This window comes from Emys orbicularis, chromosome 10 (genome assembly GCF_028017835.1).
Source record: "Emys orbicularis isolate rEmyOrb1 chromosome 10, rEmyOrb1.hap1, whole genome shotgun sequence".
Classification (NCBI taxonomy): domain Eukaryota; kingdom Metazoa; phylum Chordata; order Testudines; family Emydidae; genus Emys; species Emys orbicularis.
Genome location: NC_088692.1, coordinates 18716058 through 18740895, shown reverse-complemented (window position 1 = coordinate 18740895; position 24838 = coordinate 18716058). Strand labels below are relative to the sequence as shown.

The window sequence follows — 24838 nt, the reverse complement described above, 5'->3', positions numbered from 1 at the left end:
CTGTTTGTAGGAAACAATGGATGAAATCGCAGCCCCATTGAAGACAATGGGAATGTTGCCATTGACTTCAAGAGAGCCACTGTATTCAGTGAGTGTAGCCTCTCTTTCTGCACATATTTAGATTTTAATACATTTGTGTATTGTACTAGATTATTCAATGAATGGTTTATTCAGATATATTTCAGCCTAGAGATTTCTCACAAACTCTTCGCTGTACCAGTTGCGTGAGTATTTGCAATTTGCTATGTGTGCTCTGCAATTGTTCAGCTACAGTCACAACAAGGAATTATTTTCTGCTTCCTCACTGGATGATTCCCACCAAGACTTTTCAAGATGGTTGTGTAAATACTTCTGGAGGACAGACTCATGCGCATACCTGTTCATACAAATATTTGCCACACTTTCTCACCAAAATTAGTTGGCACCTACAGATGTTGGTCAAAAGTAAATAGCGGGCAGTGGATATCGTCAAAGCAGATATGTGGGTTTTGTTCAAACAGATGTTCACAAATACTTTTTTGTGGTATTATCTTAGCTCCTAGCACTCCTGCTTCAACACTGGCTTTTTGCTTGTGATGAATTGTTTCTCCAATGCATCTTTAAATTTTTGTTCATAGTGTAGTAAATAATGGTAACGAGGGGTCGGTAGGTGTGCAGCACATCTGAATAACTGTGAAGTCTCAGCAGCAAGCCTGTTAGGTAAGAAGCCAGAAACAGGAAATATTTAGGAGAAGGAAACTGGCTCTCTGCTTAAAAAAATATACCTCTCTGAGCCAAGGACTTTTTTGTGATAAAACTTACTCGTCACGTTTTAATATCTGACAATTTCCTATGTCAGCAGAAAAGCTTTGTTCATAGACTTTGAAAATATGTAAAATAGGAGCCTTCTTTATTTAATATATTGCAAAAACTGTCGGAATATGCATCTTTCTGCTGTAGAGATAGGAATAAAAATAACTGAGAGTAAAATATAAACTTTGTGTGAATTACAAAATCAGTCAAACATTGGCCTTGACTTTCAATCAGATATCTTCATATATAAAATAATACATGTAAATTGTGTTATAATAATCATCAACAATTGTTCACATGAAAATGAAGTTTTGGTTAACAGATAACACTTTAAAAGAGCTATTTAAAAACCGAGTTAAAAGTGCTTTCAAGTACTACATCTGTTTGTGAGTCCCTCTGCCATTTTTGTGTCTTTGCAATCACATTTTCCTATTTTAAAAATTGTTTTTCTCTCCCTATGATGAGTCACACAAACAAGGGAAAGTAACTGCCTAGTATGGAAGAACAGTGAAACTTTCTGTTCACAAAGTGCTGTCAAATGCACAAAGTAAAAAGACTGGGAAAAATAGGGGGAAATAATGTTCTTTCTCTAATTTCTTTGAGGTATAGTAATCTTAGGTGTCACTTGCAACAATATTATGCTTCAGACAGAAGTATGATTTTCAAATTGACTGCGTTTCTTTAAAGTCCAAATATACGTTTAATAGAACAGTTACTTGTGTAAATAATGTTTAATATCAGTAAATGTAACATAAAACAATTGTATAGGAATTAGTGTGAATATTTCACTTTAATAAATATATTTAAAGCTGATTCTATTTAGTTGTGGTTGTTGGTGTATGTTCAATGTAGAATATCTGTCTTTATAAATGTAAATTTAGCAGGGCCAATGTAGCCTTGGTGTAAATAGGTCAAACTCTGAAATCTGTAGGTTTTTTCAGTGCACTCTGACAAGAGGGCAGAAGTGGTCCAGTATGTATTTGAGAACTATAACTTTGGGTTATTAATATTTGGGGATGAGTTAGTATCTGTTCCAAAACCCACTGAAGTCCGTCAGTCTTCCCATTGGGTCAGACCCCAATGAGGTTTGGAGCAATGCAAGTGGTTTTGCTTGTCTTAGTAGTTGACAGAAAGGTTTTCTCTTATCATGTGAGCATTAATAGACATATTAAATTTGATTTCAGAAGAGCAACAGGAGCTGGAGGCGGGAGGGAAGCATGAAAAAGTACCAAAGAGAAAAGAGATTTGCAGTGAGCTTTAGGGTTTTTATTTTATAATTCCATAAGCCTAACTGAAATGAATTTGTAAATATTTTCAAATGTTGCAAAGTGAGAGCAGGGTCTTGTGACACATGTACCCCTGAGCTGTCTGGACCAGGGGTTCTCAAACTGGGGGTCGTGACCCCTCAGGGGGTCACAAGGTTATTACATGGGGGGGTCGTCAGCTGTCAGCCTCCACCCCCAAACCCCGCTTGCCTCCAGCATTTATAATAGTGTTAAATACAAAAAAAGTGTTTTTAATTTGTAAGGGGGGGTCACACTCATAGGCTTTGCTGTGTGAAAGGGGTCACCAATATAAAAATTTGAGAAACACTGGTCTAGACTGCTGGAGTGTTAACCAAATGGAATCATGGTTGCAGAAGAGAAGCTATGGGAGATACAAGGATTCGAGATTATAGACATTTTCACAAAGTATAAAGGTAACAGGCCCAACTCAGGAAAGAATCCCAAGCTAGCCTTCAGTTTTGCAAACCCCAGCATTGCATCTGCAGCTAATTGTGAGCATAAATGGCAGCATTTACACATCTAGCTGCCTGGTTTGTGGACACAGTCAGACAGACACATATGAATGATATTTTTTGTGCCCACAATTAGATTCAGGCATAACCGTACATCCACAAAATGTGAGGTTCTTTTTGAAAATAAGGCTCAGTGTCTGTATCTGCATGTAATTTTACAAATATAAATCTTTGTCATTTTAAGAAAAATAGTTCATATATAAGTTTATTTACAGAACATTAAAATTAACCGATGCACTAAAACAAAATGCCTTTGATGTGGTAGTATATAGGAGATAATCAAAAGCAGGGCAATTTTATTTCAGTCCAGTAGTCTTATTTTAGCCCTTTTCCCCCTCCTGATTAACTCTTTAATCCATGCCATCCTTACTTCCCTGCTCCAAGATTTACTCAGCCCATTCCTCCTGGTCAGTGATATCTTCATCTGATGTTGTTCCCAATTCCATCAAGTTCCAACCCTTATACTCCAACAGCCCAGAAACATTCTTGAAGAAAGTGGTTTGTTATCTACTCTGACAACTGTACATCATTGCCATGGCAAGTTAATTTGTGATTACCTGAGCTCTGGAGACCTTTGTGTGTAGGAGCCTTGGCACCCTTACTTCCAGTTCAAAATCCTGGAAAGCCGCTGAAGTTGTCCACTTTGGCTAACATTAGAGAAATTTTGGTGCTAAATCCATTTTTTCTTTAATCTGGGAATTATCGTGTAGCTTTCCTATTGTGTAAAACCCCAAGAAGGACAAAGGAGATGGGAAAGATACCATTGTCTGTGCGTTAGCCACTCTCCTTCTGAAGTTTAGTATGGGATGAGGTTGGTGCAGTATTACAATTTGTAGGAGCTTAACTAAGCATGAAATCTTGGCCTCTTTGAAATAAGTGGGAAAGCTCCCATTGAATTCAGTGGAGCCAGGATTTCATCCTAATATATATATTTTGCGTGACTTGTTCTCTGAACATAGTTTGTTTGAATGCTGACTAGGTCTCCTTGTGGGCAAGTTTAAGCATACTGTGATTTTGTCCAGTCTGGAAATTATTGCAGCACAGGTAAACTGAGAGGATTTGCCATTGAAGCTTGTTAGCAGATTGTTGTTGCACCCATATGGTATAATGTAAAGCTGGGGTAGGCAACCTATGGCACGTGTGCCAAAGGCGGCACACGAGCTGATTTTCAGTGGCACTCACACTGCCCAGGTCCTGGCCACCGGTCCGGGGGGCTCTGCATTTTAATTTAATTTTAAATGAAGCTTCTTAAACATTTTTAAAACCTTATTTACTTTACATACAGCAATAGTTTAGTTACATATTATAGACTTATAGAAAGAGACCTTCTAAAAACATCAAATTCAAAGGCACACGAAACCTTAAATTAGAGTGAATAAATGAAGACTCAGCACACCGCTTCTGCAAGGTTGCCGACCCCTGATATAAAGTATGTCAAGTAAAAAAATAGGGAGTATGAATTTATGTACACCAAACAGGCAACCATCCTGCTGAAAACTATTTTCTTCCTTGTCTTAATATGGTACCTCATGCTATTTTGAAGCTGTTATACTATTGTAGGTAAAGCACACACACACACACACCAGTTAGCAAAGGAATTGATTGTCCTATTAGGTAATCCAGGCCATTCCCCCTGCCAATGTCGGGCATGTTCCTGGATAGAGCAGTATCAGTCAAATACTACAATTGGTTTACTTCTGATAATCTTGTTCTGGAGGATGTTAGGATTTGAGTTTACCATAAAAATACTGCATGCTCCCAATTTGGGAAAATATTGTGTTATAAATAAAGCTGTAAGGCCAGATTCACTGAGACATCCCAGCAATGAAACTGGACATGTTCTTTCAGAGCCAGCTTTAGCCAGGCAGTGGTCAGAGGGCAGACCCATCTACTATTCATGTAATTTTAGTGCTTGCAATTCTGTGTATTTATTTATTTATTTATTTATTTTGAAGGTGGTGGTAGGGGGTGCCATTCACAACTAAGGAAGCTTCTTTTTTAATAATAGGACAAAAGTCAGGAAGTTCATGCAGACAGCAATTGAGAGAAACCATTTCACAGGAAAGGACTCTACATCCCTCTTAAATATGATCAATAACATCCCACTATTTGATTAAAATAATTCACCTAAAGGGTCATTTCCAGGTGCTTATTTTTTGACAAAAGTAAATAAATGACCAAACTTTCAGGCACGTTAATATTTGATTTGCAGATAACTGCATACATATTGGATTTGAAGATTACTTTCCAGAGGACTGCATTAAAATTGCAAGACTTTTCCATTATCCCTCATAATGGAACATGAAATTAGAAACTTGTTAAAGGAAAGAAAAAATTCTCAACTCTTGTCTGAAACTTCACATAAATTTCACTTTAAGTTAGCAGTGTAAGTTCCAGGACTGGAAAGGTAGATATTAGACTCCAAAATCAGTGGGATTTAGATTCTTTTTACCACACATTTTGTAATTAGATACGAGAAACAATCAAGTTATAATTCTGTCTTGGTTTCTTCATTAATTCTAGAAGGAAGCCCTAATCAAGGAGTTAGCTTGCTAATGGGCAAAACCTCAAGGTTCTAGGAGATCTGGGAGCTCATAAAGGTTTTTGTTTTGACTGTTGATTCTTTTTTTCTTGGGGTTGTGTATCTGTGAGGGGGATGAGGTGCAGAAACGTTTTCTTCGTGTCTTAATGAAAAAACAGAGAAAAATATTACTCATAAAAAATACTAGTAGAGTCGCTTATGTGAAGCTTCGCAACACTCAGATCTTTCAGCGTACCTCACTACTGACCTGAAATAGCATTTTGTTCCACATCTTGCTCTTTCTTGGTTTCCAAAATGTAGTGAACTGGCTTTCCTGTGTAACCATTGGGACTGCCATCAGATAGCACCACACAAATGCTGGTTTCCTTTACCATTTTTTTTTTCTGTTTCTGAATACTGTCGCAAATGTTCTATCTTTTAAATGTTTCTTTGTAAAAAGTAATAGATAATTACAGTGTTCTACAAAACCAAGGGGTTTTTTTTGGACAAATAAAACACAGGTCTTTTGCTATTGGCAACTCAACTCAAGTTAGCCTGCAGCTCCTAAGTCCAATAGGTTTTATGGCCTCTGACTAATACCTGATGGACATTTGTTGAGTATAGATGAGCCAAATGGCAAAGATTTGTTACTTCTCAAAATACGCGGGCAGTCTTCAGTACTGAAAGTAGAGATCTGCATTATCACTAGAAGGCAGTACCCTTCCTGACATTACATTACTGGATCAGCTAATTTATGTTTCTCATTATTCTGCTTTCTAGATGGTATCACTTTCTGGGAAGTAATTCTGAAAATGGTAAAACAAATAGAAACCTTCATCAGGCAGTCACAAAGCCACCTGTGAGCGTGCGACCCATCCTGCTTTCAACATAGCTTGATTTTTCCAAGTCTATTTCTCTTGCTGTATTGGACTCAAATAATCAGTGTCCATAACATTTCAATTCTAGCGTTGCTTCTTTTGTCTGTGGGTCAGCAACAAACAAAAAAAGATGCCCAGTGTTATATACTCTAGACTTGAAAGTGAGGGGGGGGAACATACTTATTCTATAACAAAGCAAGAAAATAATTTCCATTTTCTGAAAAGTTATTAGTTATCTTTCAAAAGCAATTATTTGACTTCTTTAAAAGCGGAAATCAATTAAATCTTAAATATAAATACCTAGATTTTCTTAGTGATTTTTTTATATTGCAGTTCTGATTATAACGGGTTAATGAATGTTATAGACATATTACAGACCTGAGTAGCATGTGTAGTGGATATTTATAACGACATCAGCAGAAAGCATATAGGTGTTTATAAGCAATTGACTGACCTTTGGACTCTCTAACAATGTATAACAACTGATTCATTATTTATTAAAGTATCTATTAATCTTTTCTAAACAATTTATAAATGGAACACTCATATAAACCATAACCATTTATTTCATTTATCTGTAATAGCTTCTTTATTTTGAGCACTAGTGATGATAAGAAAACACCAATTAACTTTTCATGGCTCCCTTTTCTTTTTCCTAGGTTTATTAGAAAACAAGGTCTGGACAGGCTTTTCCTAGAATGTGATACACACATGTGGCGCCTTGGAGACCGGAAAATCCCAGAAGGAATCACTCTGGATGGAGGATCAGACTGGTTCCTATTGAACAGGAAGTTTGTGGAGTATGTCATCTTTTCCAGTGATGATCTGGTGACAAAGATGAAGAGGTTCTATTCGTATACTTTGCTTCCCGCTGAGGTGTGTGGATTTACAGACGCCTCACTCTTCAAAGCTGTTGCTAGGCCTGATGCAAAGATCACTGAAGTCATTGGGATTCTCTGTGTTGATTTCAGTGGTCTTTGATGTTTCAACTACTTTTTTTCCTTTGGTTGGTTATTTACATTTTGAACCAATTAAACTATTACAGAGTAACCAAAACTTCAAGTTTCCTTTGCTTACAAATGTCCTATAAAGACTTTCAGAAACTAATAGGGATGGAGACCCATATCCGTAAGTAGCTTTCCTCATCGCATCCATTCCTCTTATTTAAAAAAAAAAATTAAGTACTTTAAAATGAAAGGTCTGCAAACAAAGATTTATTGTTCAATTCAAAACTCAGCTGGAAGGCACAGTCACAAATAATCTAGATCACTCAGAAATCACTCCAGCTCTAAGTGATGCAGAAGGGAGTGCAGACTAGAATTTGTTTCAGTCGAACATGTAGCAGTTTGTCAGGATGGGCGTGCATTATCTTCAGATAGAGCACACAGTCTGACATTTTCACAGGCTGTTATACACCTGCCCTGTCAGGTACATTGCTCCCATGGGTTGTCAGACTCTTTCTCCAAGGTACTAACGTGCTCTATATGTTCCTGAGTATCTGTGAGGAAGGCTAACCTAATGACTATCTTTTAATGATATCAGCCTTCCTCAGTGGTGACACGTGAGTCTTTGGTGGATCGATGAGACCAATCTTGCAAATATAAACCTTTTGTCATTCAGTTGAGCACAGTGGTTCTCATAATTTGATGGGGTTTATTATTCCACACACGTTAAATAATCTCCCTTTAATCCTATTTCTGCTAAAATTCACTTCTGCTCTCAACTCTGATAACCTTTTCATCCATTATCTTGCAGAGAATTTCTGTATCATTATGAAAGGACACAGGGCAATGAGTAATTGGGTAGTAGGTTTTTTTTTTTTCTCGCTTGACTGGGAATGTATGCCTTTATGGGTTTAACCAGACAATTCAAGCGTAAAATCCATATTCACTGGGCTGTCATTTAACATTAAAAAAGGGTAGGGGGATTATTTGGGGGTCAGCCATGCTAATACTATGCCATTTATTTATAGATCATGCTATAGCAGTTTTTAAAGACAAGTCACTGCTCCTAAAAATCATCTTTTGCAGAGCTAAATTTGATCATTTTGCACTGCTGCTCTCCACAAGATTTTCTTATGCTAGGTCCATATGTAACTTCTAAAAATCATTCTGCCTTTGCTGACCTGTTAACCTGCTACATCGGTCCCCATTACACAGGATTTATGTAATAGCTGAAATTATAATGATATAATTAGGAGAACCCAATAGGAATTCCTTGCTGCCTTGAGTCAGCAAATAAAGACTTACAATTTCAGAAGTAATTGCAGGAGACAGAATGTCCTTCTGGTAGCTGGGGTGACTGTTATTTTTCTGTATGAGGTCACTCGGCTAGCAGCACATTACAAGTACTCCTTGGTCTCTGAGGTAGACAGACTAACAGAAGAATTGATTACGAGGCTGTTTGTTTTTCCGTCAATAATGGTGGTGGAAGATACAGCCTGAGAGTTTCATAGAAAACGCTTTGAAATTTATCATCAACGTGTCTCCAAGGAAAACAGTTCTGAGCGTAGTAGACCACAGAGTAACTTTGAAGACAAAATAATAGGGATCCCTCGAAGCAGGAATTTCTCGGACAACTGAAATAAATACAGCACAGTAATGAGAATGGTGCCTTTCAGTTTCAGGATCACAAAGCCAGTCATTCTAGAGGTCTAAAGAGCTAGAACGCCTGCAGCCAATCAGCCTTTTGTAGCATGGCTTTACCCCAGACTTTATTATTGTTTGGCTGTGTCCGCACTGTGCTATGCTCTCTGTCCTATAGAGAGGGGACCAAGGCAAAGCTGCAAGGGAAGGTAACTCTCTTACTTCTAGAGAGGATAGTCCACGTCGGTCAAGGTTCAGGACTGTAGGCTGGTTTTCTGAGCTGAAAGTAAAGATGAAAACAGAAGTCTGCATTGCTGAATGTACTGAACTGTTATTTTCTTGCAGTCCTTCTTTCATACTGTCCTGGAAAATAGCCCTCACTGTGACTCCATGGTGGACAACAATTTGCGCATCACTAACTGGAACCGTAAACTGGGCTGCAAATGTCAGTACAAGCACATTGTTGATTGGTGTGGCTGCTCTCCTAATGATTTCAAACCAGCAGACTTCCACAGATTTCAGGTAAGTCAGCTCTCTGCTCACCATGTGTCAGGGGGGCTGGTTTTTCACTTCTCTATCTCTTTGACGTTGGGAAGCAGTCTAATTTCATGGCTATGGATTCAGGTTATGACGTAAGAATCTGTTTTCACTTTTTAAAAAGGAAGATTCTGACCCTCCTGGGTGAAGGGGAAAAGCTTGAAAATGTGACCCGAGTGAACCCTGAAGGCTCAAAAGCCAAAAGGCAAATTAAAGGACTCCAACATTTGTAATTATAATTTTTAAAGTCATGATTTGTAAGGTAATCTTACGATTTTGGGGGTTTGACATACGGTTTTTGGACACTTGGAGTTGGCAAAACTGCAGTATAGGAACCTTAAGACATTTGATTTTCCCCTTATGCTACACTATCTAGGGAGGCAGACGAGAGCAACATTGGATGGGCAGCGGGTGTGATTGAGCTCCGGGCTGTAATAGGCCTGAGTGCTTGGTACTAACAATACATTACGGTGTGTTACATAAAGCCAGGTGTTACAGTTTGTATCTTTTCAAGCATTTCCCAATGCAAGGGGCCACATGAGAGAGGCAGCAGGTTACTGGATCTGCAGTTCCATCCTCCAATCCCTGCAAGTTTCCCTGCACAAAGCCTGTTTACTCAGGCTTTGTGTGGGGCGGGTTGTAATACCTCATGAAACATAAATGACAGCCAGTCCAAAACAGAGACCTTGTTTCTGTTGAAATATACTACACCTCTACCCCGATATAACGCGACCCGATATAACACGAATTCGGATATAACACGGTAAAGCAGCGCTCCGGGGGACGGGGCTGCGCACTCCGGCGGATCAAAGCAAGTTCGATATAATGCGGTTTCACCTATAACGCGGTAAGATTTTTTAGCTCCTGAGGACAGCGTTATATCGGGGTAGAGGTGTATATACCAAGCATGGCTAATGTCAGTGACAGAGGCACTCACAAAAATGCTAAACAAAGCATTTACCCTAAAAGAGTTTCTCTGACACACCCAGGCATCCCAGCCTCTGACCCAGTCAAGAGTCCAGCGAAGAATAAGTAAACAAAGCCTTGATAAACTAGAGAGAATCAGCTGAGTCTGACCCACCTCCAAGCTACAAAATATGCGTTAGCCACTTTTCAGGGACTAATCAGGCAAACTGAGCAGTAAAAGCCCAGCAATCACATGCTGAAATAAGCCTGACATATGCCTGATAAGAAAGTCCCTGAAATACACACATTTCACCACAAACATCACTCACAATTCCCAAAGAAATACAAAGTGTGCTACAGAGGGAGGGAATATCAGAGGGGCGAGCACATGATCTGAGCAGTCGTAGAGTGAAAAAGAATTTCTTATAATAAGATCTGTAGCACCTTTGATCTCTGCCACTCCCCAAAGCTGGTACACAAAACCTGAACAAGATAAAATAAAGCCAGTTTAAAAGCTAACAAAGTAGAATTAAGAAGTGTATAACTACTAAAACATCCAAAATTCTGTATAGTACAAAGCAGGAAGTTTAAAAGGGACTGATCAAAACCTAAGAGCCTCTGCCATAGATGGCACCTCTCCCAGAATCCTGTTAACACTTTGAAACAGCAAATCTATACATATAAACTATACAGCTAAATGATTGTTTTTCAGCCTTTTTATAGCCAATCTCCCTTCTCAGAGCCCTACCAGGAATTGTGAAATGTATAACCTAACAGAAGTCATGTTCAGCTGACACTGTTTAAAATTCTGTTCTGGCTCCTCTTCTGGGCTTCTGCACTTCTACATCTGCATATTCTTTGCTCGCTGCTTGACCTCTTATAAATTGTTCTAGTGCTGCAGGGGATCCATGTCTCATGCTGTCTACTCATCGTGAAAAGTTTGTTCCATCTCCCCAGCACACAGTGAGTCATCACATGCAGGAGAGATGGAGCTGGCTCTCAGTATGGGAACTGGTGCAAGAAAAGGGAAATTTCAGCTTCTGTCCCGAGTGCTCTTCACAAACTGCTTTCTACAGATTGACTGTACTGCATTGTGCTTAATTGGTCTCCATGTAAGTTAACATGGCAAAATCACTCCTCACCCAGCCCTCTCTACCTTTTATCTGTATCTAGTGGCCTAATTAGATATAATGGGCCATGTTCTGTTTTCACTCACAATAGTTTTATACCTGGGGAGCATCCACTGATTTGGATGGAATTAATCCTGACTTACACAAGTGTCAGTGAAGTGGATAATCAGGCTATATATACGTGTGTGTCCATTCATACATACATATATACAAATATCTATATAAAAACTAGCTTGATTTGCCACATGAGAAATATGTTTGTAAAGCTCCTCGAGGAGTTCATTATCTGGGTTGAGTCACTGAAGAAAAAAATTAAAGGCACATATTTAAAGAAGGAAGAAATGCAGAAAGGGGAAACAGATACTCCCGACAACTCATTGTCTTATGTTCTCCCACTGAGGTTCCCTTTATCCCCTCTTTGGCCGGGTCAGGCAACCTTACTGCACTTTGTGAAGGATACGATTGATTTTTCTGTTATTTTCCTTGTTTTCTGCCAATTGGGCACATGTGGATAACAAGAACTTGGTGTTCTCTGCACCCAGGCCTTCTCGTTCCCTCACCACTGCAATTGAACAATAGGGGTCTCTGGCAGGGGAGAGAGAAGAGTTCTCCCACTCTGTAGGGAGTGACTGTCTTTTGCGGGACTTGGCAACAGCCCATTCCAGGAAAGCCAGTGCAGCTGGGCAGCAGTCATACTCTCTAATAAAAAAAGAAACCCCTCAAATGAACACTTGCTAGTGCAGAAGCCATTGTCTTTGGAAATACAGAGGGTAGAGACTTCAGGAAGCAGTAAACATTGGTTATGTATCTTTGGTTCCTCGCATTTATTGACCAGTGAGGATAAATCATCCTGAAGCCAATCCTGAAGGAAACCACAATTTATAATCTCTCTCTCGCATTCTATCTTCTTTGTGTCGATATAGTGAGCTAGATTTGTACTGTTCTTCTCAGGAAGGTGGCAAGGTGGCTTTAAGGCATTTATGTGCCTCCAGGATTCTGCCTGCTTTGGGAGCTTGTCGAGCACCTGGAGTAAGCTTGGTGAGTCCCAGGGGCTGCTCTACTTTACAGCAGACTGCTGTGCAACCCTCATAGACTGAAGACATAGTTCTTTGGCCAGTCCCTCTCCCACACCTTCCTTTTTATCCATCCATCACAGCCCTACGCTGGGAGGCGGGGGGGCTGAGTATCCCAACCTTATTCTGTTGTGGGACATCATATAAAGGCCAGAACATGATCCTGAATCCAACCAATATTAATTATATCCTGTCACAGCACAAAACTCTTGCCCCATTTGTGGAAGAAGATAACAGCAATGGGATATAAATCTGTAGCTTCCGGACATCTCTTGCTCTCTTTTGCAAGCCCATCTCTCTCTCTCCCCCACCCTTTTCCGCAGACCCATCTCTATTGTGTAGACTTTATCTAATCACCATGCTTCTTTGCCCCACTGACCTGCCCTGTATGGGTAGTACTAGCTAATTACTTCACATTCCAAAACATTTAAACCCACTTGGGACATTTAATTAATTGGCTGAGGCAAGTGATGGAAAAAACTGCTTTTCCCAGTATAACTTATTTTGCTTGGAGGGTGGAGGGGGGCTACAGTAACTTATACCAGCAAAAGTGCAGTTTTGCTGGCATAAACTTTTGTCCACACTACTAGCCCTCTGCCAGTTACAGTACACTAGTATAGCTATACTGGCAAAGCGCCCCTTGTATAGACCTGTCTTCTCCCGAATTAGATACAAAAGGACAGGATTAAACAGAATGAGAACCAAAAAAAGCAAGAGCTATGTTGAGGATCATTGAACTTGTAGTGTGATAAAGGAGCTGTAATTTTCCAAACTAAATTCTTCCATACCCTTCTAAAATGATTTCAAGCTAACTGACTAGCTATCCATGTACACCACTTTAAAATCCAAATAGATCCTGGAAATAGCCTCTTCTATTACTAGAAAGATTACAGCATTTTTTCCCTTAAACTTTCTCTTTTTCCTTTAATTTGATTAGCTTTCAGACACCGTGTGTTAATAACAAGTATTGACTCTAACTTGCTTGCATTTTAATCCCCTAAACTGATTTAGCATATTCCTCTCCTTTATATTTGATGGAATTCAGGAAGAGAAGATTGTTTATAATGACAGTATGTTGAGAATGAAATATAGATGGAATGCTGTGAAGACTGCAGTAATCCTGTTCATTTAGGGTTTCATGGAATGGTAACATGTTCCCTAAACTTTCTGTGTGTGCTCTACTAAACTTTAGTGTGATGCTGATAGAAAGCCTTTCCATAAGTGCACTTGAAACATATTATCTTGGTCTGGAAACCATTATGGAGCTTCTTCTTTAGTCTAATATCATACTGCATCCTAGCTGGTAGTTGCTCGCTTATTTCTGATTGCAAAAACCTTGTTCTGAAAGAGTGCAATCCACTCCTGTACAGAGGGTCAGCACAAAGCCTATGCACCACTTAAGACCCACTTAATTTTGAGGTCTTAAATGGGACTTCAAAGTGGCGTATAGATCTTGTACTAGCTCTGTGCAAAAGGATGAGTTGGAACAAAAGAGAACTAAGGAATGCTTGTAAACAAAGAGGTTCTATATATTTGTATTATTGTGCATAATACTGGTCTTCCTGAGTGAAATAACGCCCCAGATACCCTCAATGACAAGTGCAAAACTTCATGATACCAGTTATGTCTTGCAAACAGCAGGTAGTGAATTGGTCTTTAGCAATGTCATTATAATAGCCAGATTCATCCTGGAAGTCAGTGGAGTTACACCAGGGATGAATCTGGCCCAATGAGTCCTACAATCCTGTTAAAAAATTTTCCACATACTCTGATAAGAAGGAATTACTCAAAAATGCAAAATCTTTGGCCACAACAGCTTGTTTTTATAGATCAAAGCAAAGCAAACAGCGGGCTATTCATCCCCACTCTTCATTTCTCTATACCTGGCTCATATCTAAGTACCCTTGAGAGAACAGTATACTTTGTCCGTATGGGTAAGGGTCACTAGGTTTGACCTCTTTAGGATTTTTATTTTATGTAGAACTCCCCCAGATAGATCAAAATGACCCCTCTGATATCCTTTGCCCATCTTTGATCACTGATCCAATAGACATTCTTCTCGGCCTGAGTTGTCTGTTGCTCTGAGACTGACCACTGCAAGACAGCGATTTAAGCTAAAGGAAATAGTCTCCTCTTCCCATTTTTTTTTCTGTATTAGTATTATTATTTATTTGTTTGTATTGCAGTACTGTATAGGCCCCAGCCATGATCAGACCATGGTGCTAGGCATTGTACATATCTGTTGGGAAAGAGACCGTTGTCTTGTCAAGAGTTTATGATCTAAGTAGACAAGAGAGACAAAGAATGAGCGAAGAAACAAGGGCACAGAAAGGGGACGTGACTTACCCAAGGTCACACAGCAGTTCAGGGGTAGGGCTGCTATTCACCAGGTCACGCTGCATCTTCTCTGTGACCCACTAATACTGCTATACTCGTTTGCCTGCATCTCACAGATGACATTTTGGTTCACGTAACAAAGTTACCTACCAGGTTCTAAGGGAATGATATATCCAGTGTGTTCACCTTTCTGTGAATAAAAGAAGCACAATGTCTAAATCTCGGAGTTGACAAGCCTATTTCTTACAATTATTTGTGGTAGATTTCTATTTCACTGTTTCGCTCTCTAGAATATATTCACACTTTGTATCTATCTGCTATCTCCTATTCTTAGAGGAAACAAATTTAAATAGTCTCTGCAAAGGGAAAGCCTAAACCCAAGTAAGCAGCAGACTCTTGATTTTTAGCTCTTCCACAGGTTCCACTACCCCTTTCCCCTGGTAGACTTCAAATCCTTTTCTTATGCAATGGCCATAGTCTTGTTGTAATTCTTATCTTTCTCTCTTCCTGCTGATTGTCATGTCCTGTCTTTATTTAGATTATAAACTCTTCAGGGCAGGAATCTTGTCTTCTATAGATTCTTTAAAGTGCACTTCTGTGAGCTGTAAAACCAAATATTTAGAATAAAATTCTGTCTGGCCCTGGACAAGTAAACAGAAGGCTCAAGGGTGGGGCAAGAAGTTTCTCCTTTTGTGCACTAGCATAGGGACCTTCTGCAATATGGTTGGAGGAAAGCACAGATTTTTATATAACACTTACTCCATCTCCAGCATTATTGCTTAACTTGTCTGTGGACATGGGTAAATGCTGCTTACATCCTTAGCTCCAGCCTATTGCTTAGAACAAGAGGTTTGTGACTGGAAACGGGAACTAACTCTAAGGTATTTTTTCTTTCGTATCAACACAGCAAACCGCCAGGCCAACGTTCTTTGCCCGCAAATTTGAAGCCGTGGTGAATCAAGAAATCATCGGTCAGTTGGACTATTATTTGTATGGTAACTACCCATCTGGCACGCCAGGCCTCAGATCGTACTGGGAGAATATATATGATGAGCCCGACGGCATCCATAGCCTTAGTGATGTCATTCTGACCATGTATCACTCATTTTCCCGCTTGGGCCTAAGGAGAGCTGAGACGTCATTGCACACTGATGGAGACAACAGCTGCCGGTTAGTTTGAAACTTCTTCTTTTTCCCTGCAAAAGCAGGAGTCTTAGAGGTACAGGGCCTGATCCAAAGATCAGTGAGGTTCCCCACTGACTTCAGTGAGCTTTATATCAGATCTGAATATTAGAGTGTGATGTACAGTACAGAGTGACTGTGCTGGACTAGAATGGAGTGAACAATTCACCCACCCAGGGCATTTCACCCACTTTGTTGTATAGGCTGATGTATGTACAGGACTTGTCAGCTCTGGGTTTGATAAACTGCATATTTTCAAAGGTGTTTATACTTACTGATATATATTGGTTGTCCAGGGTTGACATTATGTATGTGATTTGTTTGATATACTTTTAAAGAGCACCTCTTATGCCTAGTCAGTAGTGACAGGTTCCATTTGGGTGGTGGGTTTTATTTATTAATTTAGTGAGTATATGTTTATATTCACAGCTCCTGGATTCTTAGTCTCATTTCAGCAGAGGTCATGCTGACATTTGTACTTGCCAGGAAGCAGAAGACAGGATTTCAGTCCCTCAAAAATGAGGGTTAACGATCTTTCCTGCTTGCCCCTCTATGAGCAGATTTTTATGTGTGATGCTCACAAGAACTAATCACACAAGTTACGTTTTCTTGAACAGTTGCAGTAGCCTTCTGCTGAAAATGCAGCCAGTGGTGTTTTAAAAAGCAACAGACAATTATTCCATTAATATGAATAAATTAATAATTTTTTTTGTAATCAAAGATGTTAGACACACTTTTTTATTGAAGGTTTCCAGCTATAAATCAAGTGAAGAAAAATCCATTTTAACAAATGTTTATAGTTAAACAGATTTACTTTCATTCATTTCAAAGCGAAGTCTTGTAGTAGGTGTTTGTTGTCTGCACTCACATGTTAAAGCTCTTTATTTTCAACACAAGGATATTGCATCCTTTAAATCTTCCTTTATATTGTATGGTTCCCTTTCTGCTCTAAAATGTAATTACTTTTACGTTGTTTGTCGGGACCCATGTGCCCTTCTAGTTTTTACCCTAACAGAAAACACACTTAATCTAGCTCTGAGTGCTAAAGCCATTCCTTGCAGTTTGACAAATGGAGTTGGTCCTTCGTGTGTTCTTGAGTAGGAACCTAATTCTCTGTGCCATTCTTAGTCAGTCACCAAAGTGCTGAGTACTGTCCCACTTGAGAAGCTCTGGAAATAAGTGATCTAGATTTCTATTACAGCCCTACCAGTAAAGGCTCCTGCTACAAAGCAATAAAAGATCAATAACAATTAGATATAAATAATAACTGGGAGCATACCATCCCTGTCTTGAAAGAGACAGATCTGGTGACTGCCAAAGTCACTTGGCTTGTAGCAGTTTAACCAGCGCAGGAAATGAGAGCTACATGTGGCAGGTAATAAAATCATATTGCAATTGCTTTATGTTCTTATTCATTTGCCAACATTGTGATGATTATTTATATTATCTTACTGCATGTATATAGAGCCTTTCATCTCAAAGGATCACAAAGTGCTTTTCAAGCTTAAACTGATAGACTGTATACAAGGCGATCCCTTCATCCACCATTGAAATGCAACCACCTCTGGGGTGAAATATAGCTGTTTAACCCTACACAGCAAAACTATGAAACAGTTTATGGCAGGAAGTGACGACTATCATATCCAATTGAAACTGCACTTGGATACTTGGGCTAAACCTCAACAAACATTCCATGCAGGTTGTTAATATCTGATTATGTAGCAACAAGTACAGTTTAAAGTACCATCCAATTTACATTTTATAGGAATGGCTAGTCCTTACTTTACAAAAGACAACTCTTCCCCTTTTGGCATCTCCACCCGGATTGGGTTCCTTGGCTGTATCACTTTTGCTGTAGGGCTGGCAGCAACACGACATCAGATGATATTGAGTCACCACCCCAGTTTATTTCACACTGCTGGAGGCACCACAAGGGAAAGTCTACAGCTCAAGATCACATTCAGAGTCACTCCCATGCTGCAACCAGTGTCTATGAGAAATTGTTGCTGCCCAAAAGATTTCTATAAAAGAAATTGTCTGACAGAGCTCACCTAAAGAGGGGTAGACCACTGCCTCAAAAAGATGCACCCCCGGCAGACTGTTCTTGAACTAGATGATATTAAGTGTTGACATATTCTGTGCAAGCCACATTAGAGGGTGTTGGGATTTAATTTATTTCTTTTCACCTCTAGACATTTTTCCCAACTGCTCCCATGAGATAATTTACTCAGACTGTTTCATGGATACTGTAAATATTTGCTGCAACATAGACCTAAAACAGGAGGTCTTAGTATTCAGAACAGAAGTTAGTTTGTTGCCTGTACTGACTGCAGTACTCTGTTTGCTGTGTTTTTAGCAGAGTCCGTCAGTGTCGGCCTTGTTTGTATTCTGTCTTGCTATGTTTATTTCTCATGCTCTAGACATTTCAGCCCTGGTGGTACTGGTTTCTTATAATGCAGCATTGTTCCTGGCTGGCTGGCTTCATTGCTAGCTCCCTGTGATATTATATCATGGGGAGTCTGGTTTTAGCAAGCTAGGTTTTGTGGGTAGATGTGACACCAATAGGCTTTCAATGGGTCCGTCACATATTTGTTTCTGAGTATTTACAGTAGACTAACAGTTAATTACAGGATTGTAAAAATTGCAAGTGATACTGATGCCAGAGCCATAAATTATACCTTTTTCTATATTGCCAAGAAAATCTTTTTCAGGATGAAAGAACGAGTGAGCCATAAGTTTAAGTCATTTAAATCTGTGGCCATGGTGTCTTTTATTTCAAGAGCTTAATGAAAAGCCACTACATTTCCTGGTTAGTCTTTCTAAGGGCATATTGACATGGCAAGTTACTGTACAGCAAACCAGGGTGCGAATCTACAGCGCACCAGCTTGCCATGCACTGTGCGGACAGTGCTGCAGTGCAGTGAAAGTCCTGGAATGCGGCTCAGTAAGCTGCATGCTGGGATTTTCACTGCACTGCCGTTGGCAAGCCGGTGCGCTGTAGATTCGCACCCTGACTTACTGCACGGGAACTCGCTGTGTAGACCAGCTTTAATAAGTAAAACATGGTGATGATCCCGGGCACAAGCAATCCCAACTTTCCACTAGCAAGAAGGTTGTGTTATAAAAAGTTTGGGCTAGCTCCTTCATTCCATTTTACCCATGCAGCCCTGCAGAACTCAATGGGTAGAACACATCCCTTTGTGAATGAATCCAGTACCCATGAAAGCGAGACTTAGTTGCATTGACTTGAATTGGGAACAAGCTCAGCCAGTGCATCTCCTGTGCCCTGACTTGCAGTGCCCTCTACTGTTCCCATCATGGGACTCTCTTGAAGAAAGCATACCAATCATTGCATACTATGTGGTGGTTTTGTGACGTGAGACTAACCGTCAGTATGGTGATTTAATTTAAGAGTGGTTGGAATTGGAAGAAAGCAGCAGGAGAAGAGCTCTGTGGTGCATCCAATCTTTGGCAATTGGAAGATAGAAGGGCTTTCCTTGAATTTGTATTTTTCATTTCTATGTGGCAAATATAATATTGAGAACTGGTTCAAGATGACCACCTTGTAATTTTAATGTAATTGTAAATGGCAAATCATGTAAAAGAGGCATCCGTTTTCACTGTAGCAGTGAGAGGTACTTGGATGAAATAGTGATGGGGGCCATAAAAACAGATAATGAGTTATGATCGAATATATACATAACAAACATATCTTCTGCTTTAGTGTCCAGTACTGCTTTCAAATATTCACAGGTTGGTAGGGCTGTTTGCTACAGTTACTTAATGGACTACTTTTTACATCTGTACATTGGTATCAAAGGCTTTCTGAAGTCACAAGGATAAGGAATTTTATAACAGTAATTATGTAAACAGTGGACATTTATTAATGTCCTAGAACTGTCACCAGAATATCTAGAAACTGGCCACGCTGCATTTCTCTCCATTTGGTTGGAAAGTTTTTCCCCTTGTCCACATCTACAAATTTATTTTTTCTTTTATTTTGGCTTCTCAGCCATGAGGCAGAAAGGCCCCAATCCTGCAAAGACTTACTCATGTGTTTAGCTTTACACACTACGAATAGTCCATTGAAGCTACTTATAGTGTGGAAGATTAAGCGCATGCAGAAACAGGGCCAACTATAAAGCCCCACAGCCCAAGCACCACAAGTCTGAGTCAGCCGACCCAAGCCAGTCACGGCCATGATGTGAGTCTTTTACTGCAGTGTAGACAGATCCCCACTGTCCACCCCTTCCCTTACAAAATGAAATTAGAGAAGCACTTGAACATGACTTGAAATTGGATACCCCTGTCTTTGAGGAAAGTTTGGATTTGGTTTTGATATGGACTTCACTTTGGAGTGGAACCCCAAATCTGAACACCCCTGAATCTGGGAAAACTTTGGATCTGAACTTTGTAGCTTGGTCTCCTCACCACTCAGTAAAATAATATCTTCAGAGTTCAAACTGTCCACCTTTGTGCAGCACCTTTTAAGCAGAAAGGATTTGTAAGGAAATGGAATTTTCTGGTCCAAAGAGACAGCGTAAAAGTTTAGCTTTGAATGCCTTTTAAATGAATGCATGTTCTTACTAACAATTTTTTGTTTGAGTAATCAGAAAAGCCTATGAATATCTGATAACGAGTAATGAACAAATTTAATATCTCTTAATGTTAAAGCAGCATATTTCTTTGAAACAAATGTCCTTTTAAACCATTAGCCTGAAGTAAATGGTGATTTCATGTGTCTGATTTTTCATAATCCATGTCCATGTGCGTATACTGTGTGTTTTCCAGGTACTATCCCATGGGCCATCCAGTTTCAGTCCAACTCTACTTCCTCGCTGATCGTTTTCAGGGCTTCCTAATCAAACATCATGCAACAAATCTGGCTGTCAGTAAACTAGAGACTTTGGAAACTTGGGTGATGCCAAAGAAAATGTTTAAGATTGCTAGTCCACCAAGTGATTTTGGAAGGCTGCAGTTTTCAGAGGTAAGCATTCCTAGCTAGAGCAGTCCTAGCCATTTTGCCAGCCAGGGCGCATTTTTGGTACAAGCCCTCACCCCGTCCCCCTTGTGCAGCCACGCCAAAAAAAAAAAAATGCCCACAGCCAGCCAATTAGTGAAGCAAAAAAACCCAACCAATCAGCCACTTCTTTTACAAACAACTGGTGAATTTGCATGTCAATTCATCAACTTTTTCAAATGCATTTTAGACACGTTTGAGGCAGAGTGGCTCAGTGCGTTAGTGCACAAGTCCTTCATCATAGGAAATATTGATGCAAATCATGGCTTATGGCCCAACCGTGTAACATGCTGAGCACTTCCTGCAATATTGTAAATGCCCTCAGATCCCCTTGAGTTAAGTGGCAGATGAGGGCAGTTATCTCACCACAGGTGGTCAGTATCTTACAGGACTTATCATCCGTGTCAATTTCCCCTTCCAGAGAGACTCGGGGATGCGGGAGGAAAGGGCACTGCAGTTCCAGATTGAGGTGGACTGTGTGATGGAGCCAGCTCTTTTCTCTAGCCTGTGCTATTCAATCCTCCCTCTCGTGAGCACCCTGAAAAAATTAAAATTTGGAAAAGTCTGGGATTATGGATAGTATATTGATGTAGGAACATCAAAGAGAAAATTACCACAGCAATGGCTGAGATTTACCCACAAATCCTGTTATTTCCTCCTGGGATTTGTCCCATTATCTGACACACACACTGTAAAAAATGTACCCCTAAAATACATCATGAGAAATAGACCAATAATAGAATCTGACATCTATATTGTATTTTAAACATATAACTGTCTAAACAGTTAATTTCATGATGTTTCTTGTTAAGCCACAAATTTCAATTAAAGCATAAAATTGATTGAACAAATTTGTTCCCAGTCATTATGGCCAAGTCCATAAATTATCGTCTTCTTGGGCAATTAAGAAAGGCCTAGGTAGGATTCAGTGTTTTGGTGTGCGTGGCAAATCCAAGAAATTAATGTCCCATTAAGAAGATGAATGTGGGATGCATTCTGTTTATCAATGTGTCTGGTGGTTGACTTGCCATTTCATGCAGTGATAAATTGTCATACAAGCTGTATTTCTTGTGATTTGTAGCACTTCTGTTGTTTGTTTGGTTCTTAATTCTACTTTAGCATAATTCCTGATTTAAGTGCTTCTACGTTTGAAAACACGTGGGTGAGCAACAGAAACAGTTCATCTAGCTGAGTGACAAAATGTGTTTAAAGTACTCGGGTATCCATTTTAAATACAGTGTTAATAAGAAAAAGAAAAAATCTTGACTTGTATCAGTTCCTGGAAAAGGCCCAAAATCTGTCCTAAGATTGATGCCTGTGCCCCCACTGACCTCAGTGGGAGTCATGTAAGTGTAAGCAAGGGAAGAATTTGACACTTGGTGAGTTCCTCTCACTTCAGAAGGAAATTTTTCTTCCACTGGAAAATAGTCATCCAGATACTCTTGAAAAGAGTTTTGTTTGTTGCGTCTCAGATTGTTTTCTCCTTTCGCAGTTGATTCATATTAAGAAAGACTAGGAAGCACAAAGCCAATCATTTTAATCATCATTTAAACATTTACTTTATTTTCTCACTCGCCTTGGAAAACAGATCTCTCTGCTTTTGGACCCAGCTTTGCTCCCTCGTGTACATACGGAATAACTCCATTGGCTTCAGTCAAGGCTGACAAGCCCCAGAACCGATCCATCGTCATTTTAAATGACATTTCTTGCTTCTGAAAGATCTCATGACTGTCAAATAAACCAATCCATGCCCCTACTATGAGGACTACAACAGTCTTAGGATCAAAGCCTGTGAGCTAAACAACCAGACAGAAAACTCAGGATGATGGTTATGCTCGTCATGCCATATCAGTGCTGCCTTTCCCAATAACTTTCTTCTTGCGATCAGGCAGTGCATTAGAATTGGCAAGGTGGTTATTGGCTGGGCACTGCAGTCCTTTTGCTGGCTCACACAAATGAGGCCAGCAGGAAGAGCACAGGGAGGCTGTTTCAAAATGTGCTGCAGATAAGACTTAAAGTTTACAGTGGTCATTGTGGTCCATGCATACAACCAATAGTATAGCAGGGGTGATAGGATCACTACAGTTCCGATTAGGCTCACGCTGCTTTTACTATTATTATGGTTACCGCTCCCCCATTTTGCTCCTCAAACTCTGCTTCCTGACGAGCAGGTTTTCCACAACACCAATACAAGCGTGAGACAGAAAGGTGAGTGTGATAGACATTATGAGAGTGCTAGTGTTGTGGTACCAAAGTGTTGGCAAAGTTTACAGCAGAATAGCAGTTGCACAGTAGATTCTGAACACACTCTATTGTGTCGAATTTTAGGATTAGAGGAAACGTCAGAGGGAAAAATTGCTAGGGTTCCCCCACTCCATCCTCATCAGATGGCAGCCCCAGACCCCTCAAAAATGATTTGTATATTTGTGAGGGTGTCCTTGTCATCTACTGCAAACCTGGATTTGTGCTATATCTTAGGAAACCTGAAATTTAATGCACTTGGAGGGGGAAAGATTGATTTAATTTAAAGTATTAAAAGACTTCAGCTCTAACTGTATCATTGGAACACTAAGTTCATTTCTGGCCTTGTTAAGAGCTGTGATTTATCACAGAGAATAAAATAAACCAGGTGGCAAGTAATTAGTGTGCATTGTGTGAACCTAATGGTCCTGCTTATGAAGAGCAATGAGAGACAAACCCATAATCAAGGCATAATTTATTTTGGGCAAATTTTATCTTGGGATTGAACAAGGATGGAAACAGGAGCTTTATACCAATGAGACAAGGGAGAATTCCAGCTTCCCAAGTATCCCCAGCACTCACATCTTGTTGTGGGAGCCCAGAATAATCTACCTTAAGAGAGAGGTCTATAGTATATGGCTGTCTCTATAGAAAACTATCATACAATGTGATGTGGTATAAAAGTTTTTCCATTGTGGATTTTGAATAGGCGATTTACTCTTGAATGTCAAAGCCACAAGAGAGCTCTGCAGCTCATCCCAAATGACTGTTAATGAAGCCTTGATACCAGCCCACATCGTCATGCTCTCTATGTGTTCCACATATGGTATCCAAAACTTATCTTAAGAATGTTTTAGCGCCAGGCTCAGAGGGAAGGAGGGATAAAAAGTTCTCAAAATTGCTTAAAATCACCTTCACTATAAAATGCTACAACTTGAAAGCCTCAGCCCCTCTCCTGCATTGAAATCTGCTCAGCACAAGAGAGTGTGTGTCTGGGGAGGACATCAAGAAGCTGGTTGTGATTTCCTGATTCTGTGGACTGATCTGCAGTGGCCCTGGCCGCAGTGTAGATTAAAGCAGTGCCTGGGCTGCTCTAACATACGTTATCTAGCTGAGGTCCCCGAAGGAATGTACCAAAGCTGGAGACCGCCAGAGCACACTGCGCTCCAGCCGTACGACCTCTCTGTCTCCAGCATACCCCTCCCCCCTTAGGCTAGGGACTCCTTCGTGCTACGTCTAGGCTGAGGTATGGGATTTCAGTCTATCTTAGAGTTTTATGCTTTGGCCTATCGTAGTATCTGACCATCTTCCACATAACATCAATAGCCAAGTCCCTAGTGGATTTTATTGAGTCTCTGGCACGTCTCCCTTTTTGGGATAAAATCTCTGCTTGAGGTAAGATCTTTGTGTGGTTGCTTTTTTTTTTTTTTCATTGGCAGGGGTTTATTTGGTAGAAAGGGGTGTCAGTGTTGTGTGTGTGTGTGTGTGTGTCATTTTTATGGTGGAAAGGCTTGGTCGAAGAGGAAGGTTTTGCAGCATTTCCTAAAGACAATCACACTCTGGATTCCTCTGATCCCTTCTGGAAAATAGTTCTGTAGCCAGATCCCCTTGTCCAAAGTTGTTTTATGCGCAGCTATCACATGCTTCATCTTGGGCTTTCTGATGAGCATTGTCCTGGAGAAGCGCAGCTGTCAATCATTCATAGATCGAAATGTGGTCTGTAATGTTGCTGGGGCTTGATCCACTAATTGCTTTGAAAATTAGGACAAAAGCCTTAAACTGGCATCAAAAGCCGGCTGTGAGCCAGAGGAGGGACATCAGTATGGGTTTGATGTACT

The 24838-nt window shown here is 40.0% G+C and overlaps 1 protein-coding gene across 1 annotated transcript in view; it reads left to right on the top strand.

The window, feature by feature from the left end:
• Nucleotides 1–24838, top strand: part of XYLT1 (xylosyltransferase 1) — a 324163-nt gene that overhangs the window by 279549 nt on the left and 19776 nt on the right. The window contains exons 7-10 of the mRNA XM_065411535.1: nt 6649–6865; nt 8920–9096; nt 15465–15727; nt 20531–20726. Of these exons, the coding sequence (XP_065267607.1) occupies nt 6649–6865; nt 8920–9096; nt 15465–15727; nt 20531–20726 (853 nt within the window). The remainder of the gene's footprint in view (nt 1–6648; nt 6866–8919; nt 9097–15464; nt 15728–20530; nt 20727–24838) is intronic.